General features: G+C 36.9%; 1 protein-coding gene across 1 annotated transcript in view; it reads left to right on the top strand.

The window, feature by feature from the left end:
• Positions 1–540: 540 nt before the first annotated feature.
• The window catches only part of PNPT1 (polyribonucleotide nucleotidyltransferase 1), a gene marked incomplete at its 3' end in the record, with an annotated part of 233,635 nt that continues 214,169 nt past the window's right edge, over positions 541–20,006 (top strand). Inside the window, 7 exon segments of the mRNA XM_053712023.1 lie at positions 541–725; positions 1,803–1,863; positions 7,904–7,978; positions 8,572–8,677; positions 17,789–17,838; positions 19,168–19,231; positions 19,702–19,749. Of these exon segments, the coding sequence (XP_053567998.1) occupies positions 547–725; positions 1,803–1,863; positions 7,904–7,978; positions 8,572–8,677; positions 17,789–17,838; positions 19,168–19,231; positions 19,702–19,749 (583 nt within the window).

Here is a 20,006-nt window from a genome sequence, read left to right as displayed (position 1 = left end):
TTGAAAAGCAGTGGTATAGAGCATATGACTACAGCAAATCCTTCTTTGTCCATATACCCTTACTGGTGAATACATGTGTACAGATTTGATTGCATATTAAAGCAAAATGTTACTGCCACTCGTTGGTGTGAATATATATAAAATTAGAAATATATTCATTTATAAAGATATTTCTATTAGATTATCGGATATGCAGGTAAGTAGATACTATCAAAAAATGTATCGGCAGGCAAACGAAAATGACTTTTACTAGTTTACTAACATTATTTAGGTTTATCCTTATTTTATTCCTTTTAGTTTTAGCCCAAGTGCTTCTTTGCACATTCTACCATTATATAACTGTGTAGTGACTTTTACCCTGCCCTCTAGTGGTTTCTCCCCTACTCTGCAATGCAAAGCGTTGACCTCTCAGAATTCTCTCCTACCGGCGCAGAAACGAAACCAACATCGAGTGTGGGCGTGTCTAAAATGACAGGCCAGGACAGGACCTGCAGTCATTGGGCAACCCGATAGCTGAGCGGAAGTGGGATGATCATGCGAAGTGTCATGGCTGCCTCCATGAGTTACCGTGCCGGTGTAATGTGGGGATTGACGAATACAACAAGGCCGAGGATTGCCTCACATTGTTTGACAATGAGACGTAGTGCGCTGCTCTGGACTCGCTTACAACCAAGCGCCGGTTATAAGATAGGGAATGGCGCTGTGACAGTGGATGTGGGAACCCGGTAACTGATGTGACATAGTTGAGGCACTGTCTGTACTATAACAGAACATGGGTAGCAGTACGATGTGAAGGGTCGTGGGGAGGATGTCAGGAGTGTATAGGAAAGCCTTACTGATTTTGACTTCTATACACTCTAATACACAGTTAACCACTTGTTGCCTGCCCATTATGTCAGATTATTGTTATCTGCATTGCATTCAAACATTTTTTGAATTAAAATTATTTGTGTTAGCTTAAATGATTAAACTATGATTTTTACCAGTTCAGTTTTTATTTGTAATGACACTCACAATAGGGCAGTCTAATTGTACAATATGGAGAAGAGTACGGTGTACTTGACTATTAAAACAACGTGGACATGAGCTTAATATACTGACATGGAGATATGGACTTTTTATATTGGTTTTAGGTTTAAAAATATCTTTAAAGGTTATTTTGTTTTTAGTTAAATGTTACTTTTAATGGACCAACATATATACAGTACAGTATATAAATTCAGATTTTGTATTTGCATTCTTCAGCTGTAGAAAAGGCATGTGAGATGGGGAAATATTATACAATACATTTTTTTTATATATGATTGCAAAGGTCCACTAACTGACATTGCAATCTACTAAAAATATCTCTTTGCAGCCAATACATAAATACTGCCTTTAAAAAGAAATGAATCATGTGATCCACTATCTGTCTAGTCTTTCAACAGCTTTGCACCCGATATTTCTCTTATTATATATATATATATATATATATATATATATATAAAAAGCTCTACATTCCTGCTTTTTCAAATAAAGATTCCAAGATAATGAAGACATTTTTTATAATAGGACTAAATTAGAAAGTTGCTTAAAATTGCCTGTTCTATCTGAATCATGAAAGGGGAAAAAAAAATTAGGTTCAGTATCCCTTTAACATTATGCAAGAAGCATGACATACTGATGACCTAGTGTGACTTGAATCAATTAGTTTTTATCATTGTGTTCATTGGTTTTGCATTCCTAGTTACTATGATAAGAAAACTATTGTAGATGTAGAGTCACAAGATATACAGCATTAAATGTATATTTTCTTTCCACAGTAAGATGGAGATTTCTTCTGGGAAACTTGCTCGGTTTGCTGATGGATGTGCTGTAGTAAAGGTAAACCAGTCATTATTAGGTGTTTTTCTTCTCAGTCTCATATTCTTTTAAAAGACATTCTAATCCAGAGCTAGACAAAGCCAGGCGCCAGTGAGTAATTGGAGCCCTAAAATTAGGCCCTGACGGCCAGGGTTTAAAGTCCCCAAGTCACCCATGGTTGCCCCCAACTTCTCCCTACTCGCTGCCGACAGCCACACCTAAAATATAGCTTGATGCGGCTCTATTGCTGGCTACTAGATTTTGAACAAAATTTGCCAAGCTCTGTATTGATGGAATAAGAAAAATGAAATCTTAAACCAAATAGGCATAGATCTGATGCTTATTGCTCCATGTTGCATCAGTTGTGTGCAGACTAATGCTCTACATAGGATTTTGAGAGCAATTGTGGCGCCATGCTACAGATGGATGCTGCAGCTTCCAAGAAGTAGCGACTCAAAACCCCTAGACTAATCATGGCACACTAGTGTTATTAGTTGAGTTCACGCAGTACAAGTTGAAAACCAAAACATTTATAGTAAACATCTCAATCCAGTAGGAAGTGCTACAGAGTATTATCTTGAGAGATACAGGTTGAAAATGTTACTCCTGACTTGACAAATTTGCTTTGAAACAAGGAGCCTGACAAACCTGATTTATTTTAATGAGGCAGGTATAGTAACTAGATGTGTGCATTCTGCAGTTTCATTCACTGTAGAATACAGAAACACAGTGGCGGCTGGTGACTTTTGAAGATGGTGGGGTGCTAGCCCCACCCCTCAGATGGCTCCACCTATGACAGTGCCAGATCATACATTGTAACGCACATTACTTTATCTGTGGAGCAAGCAAAAGGATATAGCAAGCATTTTACAAATAGCCAGGGCTCAGCTGCTTATTATTACCGTTATCACAGACTGTGCTGTGATAACGGTAATACGTAGCTGCTATATCCTTCTGCTTGCTCCACAGATAAAGTACCCAGCTGGTGCAGCATATTACAGATCCTGATCTCTCCGGGTCAGGTTGAATCTGTCTGTGCAATGTGCATCAAGCAGCAGCTGATTACTCTCCTAGCCACACTACTGCAGCTCACGGGTTATTGGATGCCTACAAGCCCTGATAGACATGCAATAACCTCTTACCTCCGTAAGCTGCTTTTAGCTCTGAAACCTCCTGGTGCTCTTCTGCACTGAGGGACGTAGCTCTGCCGGATCTCACAGGGTTTAGTTAATCTGCCTGAGAACCAGCAGAGCTACTTTCCCTCTGTGTAGAAGAGCACCACACGGTTTCAGAGCTAGAAGCAGCCTTCAGAGGTTATTGCATGTCTATCAGGGCTGGTAGGCATCCAATAACCCGTGAGCTGCTGGTCTGCAGTAGTATGTAGAGGCAACTTTTAATACAATGAGTGTCACTGAAATATTAATGGTATGGTTTATTGTTTTTACAAGTAGCTTCCCCTCTGCATCTGGTAACGGATCAATCACTGGCTTTAAGCAGATGACTAGTTTGAGCTACTGCCGGCAAGACTACTTACACAACAAGCAGGGGAGTGTGACACGACCATGCAGGCACCAATGCAAACTCCTGCTCTAGATATAGGCATTGGTGCATGCTCGGCTATATTGACGGCAAGGGGTCCCTTTAAATTACAGTCACTGTCTGAGGCTCTGAGCAATTGCGGTATGCAAGTTGAAGTTAGTATACTTTTCTCATACCTGCCGTGCTGATCTGCTGCCGCTCCTCCCAACACTCTAGTGAGTCACAAGCTACTGTAGACCTCCCACATGCTTTTTTTTCAGTAAATATGACTGTGTAGACCTCACCCATGCCCCTACATGCTCCTTTCAGCCAATAAGAGCTTAGAAGACCGTTTGTGCCTAGACGTCCCCCTGCTAACAGATGGGTGACTTCAAAAATCCCTTTAAGGCACAGACCAAGCATGTGCAAAGTTCTCTTAAACAGGGAAGATTACCCAAACGCCCTGCCTGAGAGTACTTTGTAAATGCAAGGTTTTTTATTTTTTTAAAAAAAAAGCAAACTAACAAAAAAAAAAAAACCCCACCAATTCCTAATTTTGCTACCTCCATGGCATTTCATTTTTTTAATTTATTTTTTTCCCTTTCCACAAAAAAACTAGTAGGGCGCTGCCCATACCGTCCTTATTAAGGAGCCTACACTGCGGAAGCAGGATGTTATTTTCGGTATTTGGTTCTTTTTGGAGCTGAGTATCCCTTTTGTGCAAGTGAAATGCTAAGATCTGTGCAAAACCGATCTTAGTGTGTTTTACTTGCACAAGAGGATATTCAGCTTAGAAAACACACGAATACCGCAAATGACCTCCTGCTTCCGCATTTGGCAGTGAACGAAACTGCCGAATGCACACATCTAATAGTAAATGGAATATTAATGTTTGAAACCCTTATTAAATATTTGTAAAATATTAGTGTAAACATTTTAATAATCATAGTGCGCTATTCACAAAGATGAATTGTGGGTGATTTAAAGTGATTGTAAAGTTTAATGAATTGGTGCCTGGTATCTAAAAATAATCTTAAAAACAGGGACACTTTCAATTAAGTTTTATTAAGATGCTTATTTTTAAAAATACTTACCTTTGTGTTATGGTAAACATAAAGCCGATCCTCTGCCAGCAGCTCCTGCTTTCATTAGCATATCTATGATGATCCGGCTTCCTACAATTGTTGCGTGCCTCACGAGCTGAACGCCAAAGCACACATTGATTGGAGGAAGCCAGATTAGTCATCGATCTGAAAGGAAAGCAGAAGGAGTCTTTGTTAAGTTTAATGAATGTGCCCCTGTTTTTAAGATTATTTTTAGATACTGGGAACTTATTCATTAAACATTACAATCACTTTAACTATTATGCATTATGATGCGCCAAACCCAGTAAGTATGTCCTGCAAGAAGAGCTGAATTAGCCCTGCACAATGCATAGTTAATGCTGCATACAATTCACCTGCAATTCTTTTTCAAACAGGTATAAACTTTGGCGCAAACAATGCTGGTGTGGTTTAAAATAATTATGTAACTTGAAAATTGTTGAAAATGAAATAGGCACTATGTGATATTGCTAAAAACCACTTCACTGCAAATATTAGCTGTTTTCTGTGTGGAACCTTTAATCAAGTCAATACAAATTCCCAAATCCTCTCTGATCTAAATGACTCATAAGACTCCTAGGATGTCTATGCGTTATGGATATATAAAAAATATATATATTATTCAATAAGGGTACAAACAAGGTGGTTAAATTAACTCAGAGACCAAATTTCTATTTTAAAAGACTCTAAAACAATTTAATATATATTCGATTTACAAGCATGCATACAATTAAATATTTAGTAATCCTAACTATAACTTTAAAAACCACACAATTTGAATTCATACACCGGTGTATTTCACAACTAATAAAATTCATTCATTCTATTTAATCAAACAATACTCTGTCTAAAAAAAACAATGATAACAATGGTTACAAATATTTTGCAACAATCTTGCAGCAGCAATGATTACAAATGGTTAAAACAATTAGCCAATTGATACAGGGCTTAACTTGGGCTGATATAGTACACTTAATATATGTTTGTGTTTTCAAGATCTTGAATTGTTACAGCAAACTTTGTTTTTACGCTGTTAGTGCATATGAATTTCAATTCTTTGAAGGTGTAAAATGTAGATGGTATCTCCGTTTCGTGGTACTAAAGTTTATGTGCTTTAAAGTTTTTTCCCACTGCTTGAGATAGTTTGCAGCTTTTTGCGATGATGTGAAATTAAGGGATTTTGACAGGTTTTTAGAACTTATAACCCACTACCCTCTTACCTTCCGTGACCCTCCGTGTAACACTCCTGTGTTGGTCACTTAGAGCTCCTCTCGGGCGCTTAGCAACTTAAGCTGTTTCTGAGCTCTCTTTCAGCTCTGAAGTAAAACAAATCCGCTGGGTGATTTAACCAAGGTTTCCTGTTCTTGGTACTATGTCTCTGTTCTTTGCAAGGATGAAGTATTTGTGAGCACTCACCTTCTCCTCTCGTATCCCCAGTTTATTTTTCAGTTTGACGTGCACGATATGGCTCTGTCAACATGTTTAGGCGAAAAGCCTTTATCAAGATGTCATATCTCTTAATGAGATCTCCTTTATACTCTCCATTTTCTCCACCTTTCAAGTTAATTGGTCCTTTTTCAAAGGTTTACACCTCCTTTTTAAATTAACCCTTCATGTTCTTTTATTTCTTAGTTATTTTTATTCAATTGTTTCTTAGTTCTTTTAGTTCAATTTTATGTCTTTTTGTTCATTTTTTGCCCTTGATTCATGTTATATTCTAACATGTATTCTAATCAACAGTTAAGCCCTTTTGAAGTCATTAGAAAATGTTAACATATATATATATATATATATATATATATATATATATATATATATATATATATATATATATATATATTGAATAAACTATTTACATTAAACAATTTACACACAAATAAAAACCTTATATGTTTAGATCTCCTGTGGGTTTGTACCCTCTATGTTTATAGATTCATTTAAGTGCCCTTTAGTATGTCATTCTTACTTAGTCTGTGGTTCTACTTACTACATTGGTGACCATTCTTTACCTATGTGTTTAAGTGCAAAAAATATCTCCTGTGGGTTAGTACTCCCTATGTTTGTATATTCATTTAAGTGCCCTTTAGTATGTCATTCTTACTTAGTCTGTGGTTCTACTTACTACATCGGAGACCATTCTTTACCTATGTGTTTAAGTGCAAAAAATATATATATTATAACATTTATATCTTTGATATTATTAACACTTATAATATTTTATATAAAATTAAAATAGATTAAAGTGACTTAGCTTCAAATTCTGATGTTTATATGTGCTATAAAATTGCTAAATATCCAATTATTGATATTACTATTCTCTACATTATCTATTGTGTTTTAAACTCTAAATACTATCTTAATTCATTTTACCATTCTATGTGGTGACATTAAATACAATATATGTGTTTTTTAAAACTTGGATCTCTCTAATAAATCTTCCAAAACTTATATTTTGTTCAACTTCCAACTTTGAATAATATACAAACAAATTTCAATGTATTTTCCTATGTTCGATTAAAAAATAGAATCAGGATCTTTTAATAGTTTTCAGTACTATTATGTCAAAATTAAGTCATTTATTTGTTCTCTTTTAAATGAAAATTAAATGGAATATTAATGTTTAAAACCCTTATTAAATATTTGTAAAATATTAGTGTAAACATTTTAATAATCATAGTGCGCTATTCACAAAGATGAATTGTGGGTGATTTAAAGTGATTGTAAAGTTTAATGAATTGGTGCCTGGTATCTAAAAAAAATCTTAAAAACAGGGACACTTTCAATAAAGTTTTATTAAGATGCTTATTTTTAAAAATACTTACCTTTGTGTTATGGTAAACATAAAGCCGATCCTCTGCCAGCAGCTCCTGCTTTCATTAGCATATCGATGATGATCCGGCTTCCTCCAATTGTTGCGTGCCTCACGAGCTGAACGCCAAAGCACACATTGATTGGAGGAAGCCAGATTAGTCATCGATCTGCTAAGGAAAGCAGAAGGAGTCTTTGTTAAGTTTAATGAATATGCCCCTGTTTTTAAGATTATTTTTAGATACTGGGCACTTATTCATTAAACATTACAATCACTTTAACTATTATGCATTATGATGGGCCAAACCCAGTAAGTATGTCCTGCAAGAAGACCTGAATTAGCCCTGCACAATGCATAGTTAATGCTGCATACAATTCACCTGCAATTCTCCTATTTTATGTAAATTGCATACAGCATTAACTATGCAAAGTACAGGGCTCTCTCTTCTTGCAAGAGATACTCACTGGGTTTGGCCCATCATAATAGTTAATGGCGGGAATAGAAATGTTTCTATTCACCTGCCATTTACCTCTTAATGAATAGACTCCCTATAATAATACGAATGTTTACATTGTTATAAGTGAAAACACATTTTACTGTTTTGACCCAGATTTTTTTTTATTTATTTAAGCTAGGTGACACTTCTGTTATGGTAACCGCTGTAAGCAAAACAAAGCCTGCTCCCGCTCAGTTCCTACCGTTAGTGGTGAGTGGTGTGTCTTTCTTACTTTCTTACTAATAGTTGTGTAGTACTAGTAGTTGTGGACTGATTTTATTCAGTATCACAAATTGTTGCTATTCTAATTTTATATTTAGCAAATGGTTGAGTACCAGCCGAGTCACTATAGTGCACAAAAGACTTGCTGTAATTTGTTATGTCTTGTCATTTTAGCACTATTGACCCTGCAAAGTGGTTAAAACTAGTAGATAACATATAGCTTGGTTGCTGCATTGAAATGATGGTTCAGAGTGGATATGACCCAAAAGCCAATTAGCAATGGCAATCGCACAACTGCCACTGCTGACTGCCTCGCTACCTGTGTCCTCTTGGAAACACCGACTCCAGAGTTGTACTTTAACTGTGTTTAATCCCTTTGCATAGGTTAAAAAAAAAGGCTGCACATAAATAAACAGACTTGCCAGGGTGTTAGTGCTAAAATTACTGGCTCTAAAATTGCATCATGTAATTTGTGCTCTATAAAGGCCCTTTTTGTTATTGTGTTAATATAGGTTTGGTACTATTTCTTTTTAATTCAATGTAAACTTTAACACTTGCATTTTTTTTAATGCTATTTTTAGGTTGATTATCGGCAAAAGGCTGCTGCTGCTGGTCGAATTCCTACAAATTATCTAAGAAGAGAAACTGGTCCTACAGATCATGAAATTCTTACTAGCAGAATTATAGGTAATGCACAAGTCTAACATATTGACAGACATATGAAAAAAGTCATCAAGATAAGAACCAAAATATTCCAGTCATATTTCTTTCTACACTGTAGGCTTAATTAATTATTAGGATCTCCTTATGGCATTCTTCATTTTCCTTACAGTCTTTACCCTTACTGTCTTTAAAGAAACACAATTCCCTGTATAAACCAACCTTTCTGTAAAGAACTGCTTCCATAAATTGCTCTAAACATGTCACTCTCCAACTTTAGATCATGGTCTCTTGTTCTGCTTTTGCTCTTTTTGTGAAAATTTCTTTCAGGCTTCGCTTTATTAAATCCCGTAATATGCTTGAAGGTTTCTATTGTATCACATCTCTCCATTCTTTCCTCTAAACAATACATATTCATGTATTCAATTCAAGATTTATTTTAGACCAGTGGTTCCCAAACTTTTTCAAATCACTGCCCCTTGGTTCTATAAACTCACCGTCAGCCCCCCCAACATAACCCATAAAAATATTACAATAATATTGCACAAGTAATTAAAGTGATGGTAAATCCTACCCCCTCCCCCCCCAACATAACCCATAAAAATATTACAATAATATTGCACAAGTAATTAAAGTGATGGTAAATCCTAGCATTTGTGAAACGCTAGGATTTACCAGTGCAACAAATAGAGGGGACTTTCATTCATGAAGTATATAAAATACTTCATGCTGGAAAGTTCCTTTATTTGTCTGCAGTGTTTACCATGCTGAGCGCCTCAGGCTGCCCACGGTGGAAAGCTATTTTGTAGTGAGGTAATCTTATACAATCTACAGGAGTAACAATTAAACATATTCAATATACAGTATCTCACAAAGTGAGTACACCCCTCACATTTTTGTAAATATGTTCATTTCATGTGACAACACTGAAGGAATGACACTTTGCTACAATGTAAAGTAGTGAGTGTACAGCCTGTATAACAGTGTAAATTTGCTGTCCCCTTAAAATAACTCAACACACAGCCAATAATGTCTAAACCGTTGGCAACAAAATTGAGTACACCCATAAGTGGAAATGTCCAAATTGGGCCCAATTAGCCATTTTTCCCTCCCCGGTGTCATGTGACTCGTTAGTGTTACAAGGTTGCAGGTGTGTTAAATTTGGTGTTATCGCTCTCACACTCCCATACTGGTCACTGGAAGTTCAACATGGCAACTCATGGCAAAGAACTCTCTGAGGATCTGAAAAAAAGAATTGTTTCTCAACATGAAGATTGCCCTAAAAGACCCTAAAACTGAGATGCAGCACGGTGGGCAAGACCATACTGCAGTTTCACAGGACAGGTTCCACTCAGAACAGGCCTCGCCATGGTCGACCAAAGAATTGAGTGCACATGCTCAGCATCATATCCAGAGGTTGTCTTTGGGAAATAGATGTATGAGTGCTGCCAGCATTGCTGCAGAGGTTGAAGGGGTGGGGGGTCAGCCTATCAGTGCTCAGACCATACGTCGCACACTGCATCAAATTGGTCTGCATGGCTGTTGTCCCAGAAGGAAGCCTCTTCTAAAGATGATGCACAAGAAAGCCTGCAAACAGTTTGCTGAAGACAAGCAGACTAAGGACATGGATTGCTGGAACCATGTCCTGTGGTCCGATAAGACCAAGATAGTTATTTGGTTTGGTTTAGATGGTGTCAAGCGTGTGTGGCGGCAACCAGGTGAGGAGTACAAAGACAAGTGTGTCTTGCCTACAGTCAAGCATGGTGGTGGCAGTGTCATGGTCTAGGCCTGCATGAGTGCTGCCGACACTGGGAGCTACAGTTCATTGAGGGAACCATGAATGCTAACTGTACTGTGACATACTGAAGCAGAGCATGATCCCCCTCCCTCGGGAGACTGGGGCCGCAGGGCAGTATTCCAACATAACGACCCCAAACACACCTCCAAGACGACCACTGCCTTGCTAAAGAATCTGAGGGTAAAGGTGATGGACTGGCCAAGCATGTCTCCAGACCTTAACCCTATTGAGCATCTGTGGGGCATCCTCAAACGGAAGATGGGGGAGCGCAAGGTCTCTAACATCCACCAACTCTGTGATGTTGTCATGGAGGTGTGGAAGAGGACTCCAGTGGCAACATGTGAAGCTCTGGTGAACTCCATGCCAAAGAGGTTTAAGTCAGTGCAGGAAAATAATGGTGGCCACACAAAATATTGACACTTTGGGCCCAATTTGGACATTTCCACTTAGGGGTGTACTCACTTTTGTTGCCAACTGTTTAGATATTAATGGCTGTGTGTTGAGTTATTTTGAGGGGACAGCAAATTTACACTGTTATACAGGCTGTTCACTCACTACTTTACATTGTAGCAAAGTGTCATTTCTTCAATGTTGTCACATGAAAAGATATAATAAAATATTCACAAAAATGTAAGGGGTGTACTCACTTTTGTGAGATACTGTATGTGTGTATGTGTTTCTCTATCTGTGTGTGTGTGTATATGTATGTATGTGTGTGTGTGTGTGTGTGTATATATATATATATATATATATATATATATATATATATTCCAAAAAATAGGAGCGCACTCGCCGGGTCTTAAACAAGTAATAATATTTATTTAAACAACGTGACGTTTCGGGGTGGTTAGCCCCGTCCTCAGACCATTACATGTGTAATGGTCTGAGGACGGGGCTAACCACCCCGAAACGTCACGTTGTTTAAATAAATATTGTTACTTGTTTAAGACCCAGTGAGTGCGCTCCTATTTTTTGGAATTTGTATGCAATTTGATTGAATGCACCCCGGGCAGCTTTAAACTTAAAAAGTGCGTGCAGTGCCCTATGGACATTGAATAATATATACACAAATTATATATATATATAATGCAGTCCACTCTGCAGGATCACCCTGGGTGCAGAAATGCATATAATATACCCAAAAGACCTGAGTGCATTGTCTTTGAGGTGTGTATGTATATATATATATTTGTGTATATGTAATAACATAAGAAAAATATGGAGACACAGCTTCATTAATAAAAAGAATACACCAAAGCTAAGAGTCAATACAGTCAACAATAGTAATAAGATACTAGATTTAGATTAACTAAATCAAAAGAATTCAATTAGAAAGTCATTACATAATGGTTAAAACTAAAACGGCACCAAAGAAAAAAGCAATTCCGGTAATAGACTCTCAGAAGCGAGTCCTTATAAACATATAATAAAATGACTATACCGTAAAGATTGGATGTGGTGGGGAGTGATGAAAAAAAAATGGAGGGAAGGGAAAAAGCACCAAAAAAGGACAAGGGGATCGCCCTCCTCCCTGCGCTCCTTAGTTTAGGACCATGAGGCTGGAAAGGTTTTGTTCTCTATTTGATTTTTGTACCACTTAGAAAAGGGAAAATTATCTGGGTTTGAACTTCTTGAGATAATGGAAGTGGAAGATTTTTAAGTAGATCTAAAAGCTTAGGAAATAGAATGGCTTTCACTAACCATAACACAAACTTACAAAGCAATTGGAAGGTTTCTCCAAATTTGTAGTTGGGTTTTAATTTCATCAAAGCATTTGAGATAGTTTAAATCATACCATTGTGATGGGTTCTTGCTTAAGGAAAATGCCTAAATAACGGATATACTGAACTTCCCTGAAAGGGTGTTTAGCTCCCTAACCTAAATTATAAATCCATAGCAGCTCAGACTTCTCATTGTTGATTTTATACCCTGGGAAGGAGCTATACATTTCAAAAAGGTGCAGAGTCTGTGGAATAGACTGTTTGGTATTGTTTAAAAATAACAGATCGTCTGCATACTGGGATAGAACGATATCCTGCCCCCCCCCCCTCCCTTATTCCTTTCAATTCATTCCTAAAAAGGATCGCCAATGGTTCTAAGGATACATTTAAAAAGGAGTGGTGAAAGAGGGTATCCTTGTCGTGTGCCTCTTAAAAAAAATTCTATCTGAGATACCACCATTGACGATAATTGAGGATGAGGGTGTCTGGTATATCACGAAAACACCATATCAAGCCAAAGCTCTCAAGGGCGGAGAATAGAGAGAATAGATGATCCTAGACAATCGAATTGAAGGCCTTCTCTGTGTTGACCGTCAGGATTGCTAGATCAACTTTATGATGGGACTTTTTAGCAGTTTTATTCCAGAAATGATCTAGTACCAATTATACTTTCTGGAAATTTTTAGTAAGGCTTTTACCTGCCATATAACCCGCCTGATCTGAGTGTATAAGAGAATTTAGTCATGATTTAAGTCTTTTAGCAATGATGGAAGATAACTTATAGTCCTGATTCAGAAGAGATATTGGTCTATAAGATGTAGGCAGTTCAGGATTTTTGTCTTTCTTCTGGATCAGAACTATATTGGAGGCAGGGAAATCCCATTGAATGAGGCTTATTTCTGCAAAATATCAGTTAAATAGGGGAAGCGGGATAGGGAGAAGGAGGCCTATGGATGCGCTTGACAAAGTGATACCAGTTGTCCAAATTCTGTTTTGATGATGTCACTTAGCAGGAGTCTCAAATTGCTGTTGTTGGGGATCTGGAATTGATTACCTTCCTTGGAGTATAGTTGTACTGTTGCACCAATAAATCAACTTTATAGTAAATGTGTTATGCAGTGCACTACCAGATTATTTCTGATGACAGAAGACTTAAAATCCTTAATTGGATGTGAAACCCAACATTTTTCTTTCATGATTCAGATAGAGAATACCGTTTTAAACAATACTAAAACCAATTGTTTTTCTTTCTCGGTTCATATAGAGCATGGAATTTTAAGCACCTTTCTAATTTACTCCTATTATCAATTTGTCTTTGTTCTCATGCTATCTTGATTTGAAAAAGCAGTACTGTAAGCTTTAGAGCTGGACCATTTTTTGTTCAGCACCTGGGTAGCACTTGCTGAGTTGTGGCTAAATGTAGCAAACCAAACAGCAAGCTCTACCAAGGTGCTGAACTAAAAATGGGCCGGCTCCTAACCTTTTATTACTGCTTTTTTAAATCAAGATAACATGAAAACAAAGAAAAAATGGTAATAGGAGTAAATTAGAAAGTTGCTTAAAATTGCATGCTCTATCTGAATCATGAAAGAAAAAAATGTGGGGTTAGTATCCCTTTAGCTTCATTCTTTAGATATCCTTTGTTGAAGAAATAACAATGCATGTGGGTGAGCCAATCACGAGGCATCTATGTGCAGCCACCAATCAGCAGTTAATGAGCCTATTTAGATATGCTTTTCAACAAAGGATATCGAGAGAATGAAGCAAATTAGATAATAGAAGTAAAATTGAAAGTTTTTAAAATTGCATGCTGGGTTTTTTTTTTTGTTGTGTTTTTTTTTTTTTTTTTTAAATCATGAAATAATTTTTTTTTGGGTTTCATGTCCCTTTAAATGGTTGACTGTGTACAAACTACTCAGACAAACTCAACATGCCTTTGCTATGTTTCTTGCTACTACACAATGAATCTAAACTGTTCCGTTAATTAGCAGTTTTCTCCCCAGGACCTTTTTAGTGGGTGCACCACCTGGCTGATTTTACTGACCACCCGGTTAATATTAAAAATGATCAATTTTTTTTTGCACATTTGTTAAATTTTGCAATTGTGTGCTTTGCATAGCAGAAAATGATACAATATTAGAAAATACTACACTGCCCCCCACCCAACTACTTTATAATGCCACCCGGCTGGCAAAATGCTCTGTGGAGAATAAAACATGCTAATGTTTAGCGCAGGTAAAACAAGGAATGTTAGCCTACAGTACAAGTGACTTATAATTTATTGTAGTGAGAAAGTGTCAGTTGCTGATAAACCTGAGCTATCATAGAAGAAAAAATACAAAGCAAGAAATGTGTTTTGCTTTACATGTCTAGGATTATGCACAACAGATTACAATAATTATACTTGGAGGAGCCCACTAGCATCCTCTTCCTCTCCTTTCCTACTAGCACCCCCTATGGTAATTCCAATGCCCCCCCTTCCCCCTCAGTAATCCCACCCTCCAGGGGGCACTACTGCCCAGTTTGGGAACCACTGTTTTAGACTATGTAACATTTCAGTAGCCCTCTTTTAAATAGTTTCTAGATTATTTATATCCTTATGGCCTCCAGTATTAGACTTCATATTCCATATGGTATACAGCTAGTGACATATAAAGTGGACACCTATTTAACCCCTTAGTGACAACTGACGTACCAGGTACGTCCTGCAAAAACTGTCAGTTAGTGACAATGGACGTACCTGGTACGTCAGTTGTCTAAGAGAGTGCTGGAAGCGATCGCAATCGCTTCCAGCAGCTCTCAGGGTATTGCAGTGATGCCTCGATATTGAGGCATCCTGCAATACCCTTTGAAAAGCATCCGATGCAGAGAGAGCCACTCTGTGGCCCTCTCTGCACCGGTAGCGATGGTGCCGTTCGTTGGTGGGTGGGAGCTTACAGGGGAGGCGGGTGGGCGGCCCATCGCTCCCCGGCATCCGGTTCCTGCAAGTGCTTTGTGCACGCCGGATGCTGGGAGCGTGCAGAGGGGGGCCTGCGGGGTCGCGCGCGCGTGCAGCAACCACTGACACCAATTATTAGAGAAGAGAGAGGTGGGGGCAGAAAACGTTTTTTTTCTTCTTAAAATAATAGGATCTGCTAGGGTAGGGGGATGGGGTTATTGGGGGGGGGGGCAGCTACACTACAGAAAAAGCTGTGTTTAGCAAAAAAATAAAAAAAATAAAACCTTTCTTTTTTGGGGAAAACTGGGTACTGGCAGACAGCTGCCAGTACCCAAGATGGTGGCAAATAGGTAGGTTGGGAGGGTTAGAGAGCTGTTTGGAGGGGATCAGGGAGGTTGGGGGCTAAGGCAGGGGTCCATCACAGATTAATAATTAAAAAAATAAATAAATAAATAAAAAACACCTTTTATTTTAGTACTGGCAGACTTTCTGCCAGTACTTAAGATGGCGGGGACAATTGTGGGGTGGGGGAGGGAAGAGAGCTGTTTGGGAGGGATCAGCGGGTGGGATGTGTCAGGTGGGAGGCTGATCTCTACACTAAAGCTAAAATTAACCCTGCAAACTCTCTACAAGCTACCTAATTAATCCCTTAACTGCTGGGCATAATACAAGTGTGGTGCGCAGCAGCATTTAGTGGCCTCCTAATTGCCAAAAAGCAACGCCAAAGCCATATATGCCTGCTATTTCTGAACAAAAGAGATCCCAGAGAAGCATTTACAACCATTTGTGACATAATTGCACAAGCTGTTTGTAAATAATTGCAGTGAGAAACCTAAAGTTTGTGAAAAATTTAACTTTTTTTTTTATTTGCTCGCATTTGGCGGTGAAATGGTGGCATGAAATGTACCAAAATGGGCCTAGATCAATACTTTGGGTTGTCTACTACACTAAACTAAAGCTAAAATTAACCCTTCAAGGTCTCTACAAGCTCCCTAATTAACCCCTTCACTACTGGGCATAATACACGTGTGGTGCACAGCGGCATTTAGTGGCCTTCTAATTACCAAAAAGCAATGCCAAAGCCATATAAGTCTGGTATTTCTGAACAAAGAGGATCCCAGAGAAGCATTTACAACCATTTGTGCCATAATTGCACAAACTGTTTGTAAATAATTTCAGTGAGAAACCTAAAGTTTGTGACAAAATTTGTGAAAAAGTGAACGATTTTTTTAATTTGCTCGCATTTGGCAGTGAAATGGTGGCATGAAATATACCAAAATGGGCATAAATCAATACTTTGGGTTGTCTTCTAAAAAAAAATATATACATGTCAAGGGATATTCAGAGATTACGGACAGATATCAGTGTTCCAATGTAACTAGCGCTAATTTTAAAAAAAAGTGGTTTGGAAATAGCAAAGTGCTACTTGTATTTATTGCCCTATAACTTGCAAAAAAAGCAAAGATCATGTAAACATTGGGTATTTCTAAACTCAGGACAAAATTTAGAAACTATTTAGCATGGGTGTTTTTTGGTGGTCGTAGATGTATAACAAATTTTTGGGGTCAAAGTTAGAAAAAGTGTGATTTTTTTTCAATTTTTTTCCTCATATTTTATATTTTTTTTTATAGTAAATTATAATATATGATGAAAATAATGTTATCTTTAGAAAGTCCATTTAATGGCAAGAAAAACGGTATATAATATGTGTGGGTACAGTAAATGAGTAAGAGGAAAATTACAGCTAAACACAAACACTGCAGAAATGTAAAAATAGCCATTGTCATTAAGGGTAAGAAAATTGAAAAATGGTCCGGTCATTAAGGGGTTAAAGAAGGGCCACTGAAAATAAGAATTTTACTAGCTCTTCCTGCTGCACAGTTATACTGTTTACCAAATATAAATAACCTTAAATAATAATAAACAAGTTTTGTTCCTCTTGTTTACTGCCTGTAAAGTGCCATTGAGTCTTTCTGAATCTGTGCATTCTAAATGCATAGTTTAGATCTCACTGATTTATCCCGTCATCCATTTTAAAGAAACATTAAAGAGCAACGAGAAAATACTCAAATGTTCTGTAACATTTTATTGTTGCACTTCTGCTTAAACAGAGCTGTGTGTTTATTTTCCACAAAGGGGTTAAAGTCAACTTTTTTTTAAGGGACACTAAAGTCAAAAGTAAACTTTCATGATTCAGATTGAGCATGGAGTTTAGAGACTTTCCATTTTACATCAACTATGAAACTGTGAGCAGTCTTTTATATGCACACTTCCTGAGGTACCAGCTCCTACTGAGCATGTGCAACAGTTTAGTATATATGTATATGAGTCTGTGATTGGCTAATGGACGTCACATAATACAAGGAGTTTTGTCAGAAATGTGTCGCAATAAAATCCACTGCTTATTTAAAATCCTGAATAAGTGCTATTCCATTATCTTTTTTTATTAGGCACTTGCTGATTATGCAAATTTGTTTTAATAGTAATTTGATCTCCCCCTCCTGGAATCTAAACTGTTCCAATTTTTGTATTATTCACAAAAAGATATAAGCTCAACACCAATATCATTAATAAATATGTTAAATAGTCTTTATTGTAGCTTTAAAATTTACAGAGTTAAAATGGTTCTTTATTGGATCTTGCTTTATTTAAATTAAGAATGGTTACATTTTTATTTACAGATCGCTCTATCCGACCACTTTTTCCTACTGGATACTATTATGATACACAGGTAAATATATAAAGGTATTTTCTTCCTTCTTATTTTTATTTTTCAGTTTTATGTCAGTCATTAATATATTTGATTGCTGTCAATTTTGATACATCTTTTGTGTAGTGATGTTTTTTGCCTTTTTAAAAGGCTTGATTTAGTATATTTTTTAATACGTAATATTTATTTTAAACATAAAAGCAAAACACTGCATAGCAAAAGTTCTGAATTTATACCTTCTTTTTTGTTTGTTTGTTTTGTTTTAATAGTGAAATTTACAAGTTTTTCCTATTTGAGCGGTCTAGTTATGCTCATCTCAAAGTATGTTTACATTGTCTCCTTTCCTGTGACTAATTAAAGGGACGTAAACCCCATAATTTTTTTTCCCTTTATGATTTAAGTAAAACAATTTTTAACAACTTTCCATTTTAATTCTATTATTAAATTTGTCTTCATTATCTTAGTATTCTTTGTTGAAGTAGCAGCAATGCACTACTGGGAGGTAGCTGAACACATCTGAAGAACCAATAAGAGGAGGCATATATGTGCATCCACTAATCGGCAGCTAGCTCCCAGTAGTGCATTGGGGCTCCTGAGAATACCTAGATATGTTTCAACAAAGGATACCAAGTAAACAAAGCAAATTAGATAGTAGAAGTAATTTATCATTTTAAAATTGTATGCTCTCTCCATGTCATGAAATAAACAAATTGAGTTTAATGTCCCTTTAAGGGCGAATGTAATAAGCTCCCTCACTCATCTAAGCTATCACTGTGTAGTATGTAGTGAACTAGAGCAGATCTGAGAGAGGGCTTTTCACAGGTTAAGTACACTAAAATCCAGCAAAATAAACCATGTACACTGAATTGCTTGTTTACTATGCATTAAATAAACATTTTAAAGGATAGTAAACCCAAATTTTTTCTTTCATAATTCAGATAGAGCCTGCAATTTTGAGCAACTTTCTCATTTACTCCCATTATCAATTTTTCTTCCTTCTCTTGGTATCTTTATTTGAAAAGCAGAAATGTATAAGAGCCGGCCCATATATGGTTCAGGACCTGGGTTGCACTTGCTTATTGGTGGATAAATGTAACTAACCAATAAGCAAGTGCAACCCAGGTCCTGAACCAAATATGGGCCGGCTCTTAAACATACGTTTCTGCTTTTCAAATAAAGATACCAAGAGAAGGAAGAAACATTTATAATGGGAGTAAATGAGAAAGTTGCTTACAATTGCATGCTCTATCTGAATCATGAAAGAAAAAATGTGGGTTTAGTATCCTGTTAATTCTGCATTTAATGTGGCATAATTTGTATTATCACTTCTGGAATCTTTTTGTATTTCAGATCCTGTGTAATTTACTTGCAGTAGATGGTGTAAATGTGCCTGATGTTCTTGCCATAAATGGAGGTAACCCATTTTCCTTGGTCTTCTGACAGCCAACCTTACATTTCTGCATTTTCATTTTTTCTAGCTTTTAGAAATCTAATTTAAAGGGAAACTAAAGTCCAAAATTAAACTTCAAAACTTTAATCATTCAGATAGAGCGTATAATTTTAAGAGACTTTCCAATTTACTTATATTATCAAATTTTGGACATTCTTTTTATATACATACTTTCTGAGGCACCAGCTCCTACTGAGCATGTGCACAAGTTCACAGGGTATAATTACACTAGTCAGTGAGCGGCTGATGTCTGTCACATGATACAGAGGGCCCAGCAAATAGAGGGAAATAAATTTGTAAGGAAAAATAATCTACCTCTTCTTTGATATTCAGAGTGTTATTGCATTGTTTTTTTTTTTTGGGAGGAGGGAGGGTGCGTTTCTGCTGTATTTAGTGTCCCTATAAATATTTGTCCATTTTTCTTTTCTTTGTAGCCTCTGCAGCCCTTGCCTTATCTGATATACCTTGGAATGGTCCAGTTGGTGAGTATGAATTCTACTGAATGATAAGTAGCTAATGATTATTTAACCTAGGCAATAACTAAAGAAAATAAATAGACTGCATATTCAATATTAAGATAATCTCATCTTAAATCTTTACTATAAAGCATGTTTTTTTCTATAGTGTGATTAGAGGAATGTATACGTTCTAATGCTCTGTGTTGGAATGTGTATCACACTGTTGCTTGAATATAACTGTGTTTATCCTCTACAAATGGGGTAAAACATATTAATTCAGC

The sequence above is a fragment of the Bombina bombina genome, chromosome 4 (assembly GCF_027579735.1).
Source record: "Bombina bombina isolate aBomBom1 chromosome 4, aBomBom1.pri, whole genome shotgun sequence".
In the NCBI taxonomy this organism is placed as follows: domain Eukaryota; kingdom Metazoa; phylum Chordata; class Amphibia; order Anura; family Bombinatoridae; genus Bombina; species Bombina bombina.
The sequence above is the reverse complement of the archived record's forward strand: the minus strand, read 5'-3'. Positions and strand labels throughout refer to the sequence as shown.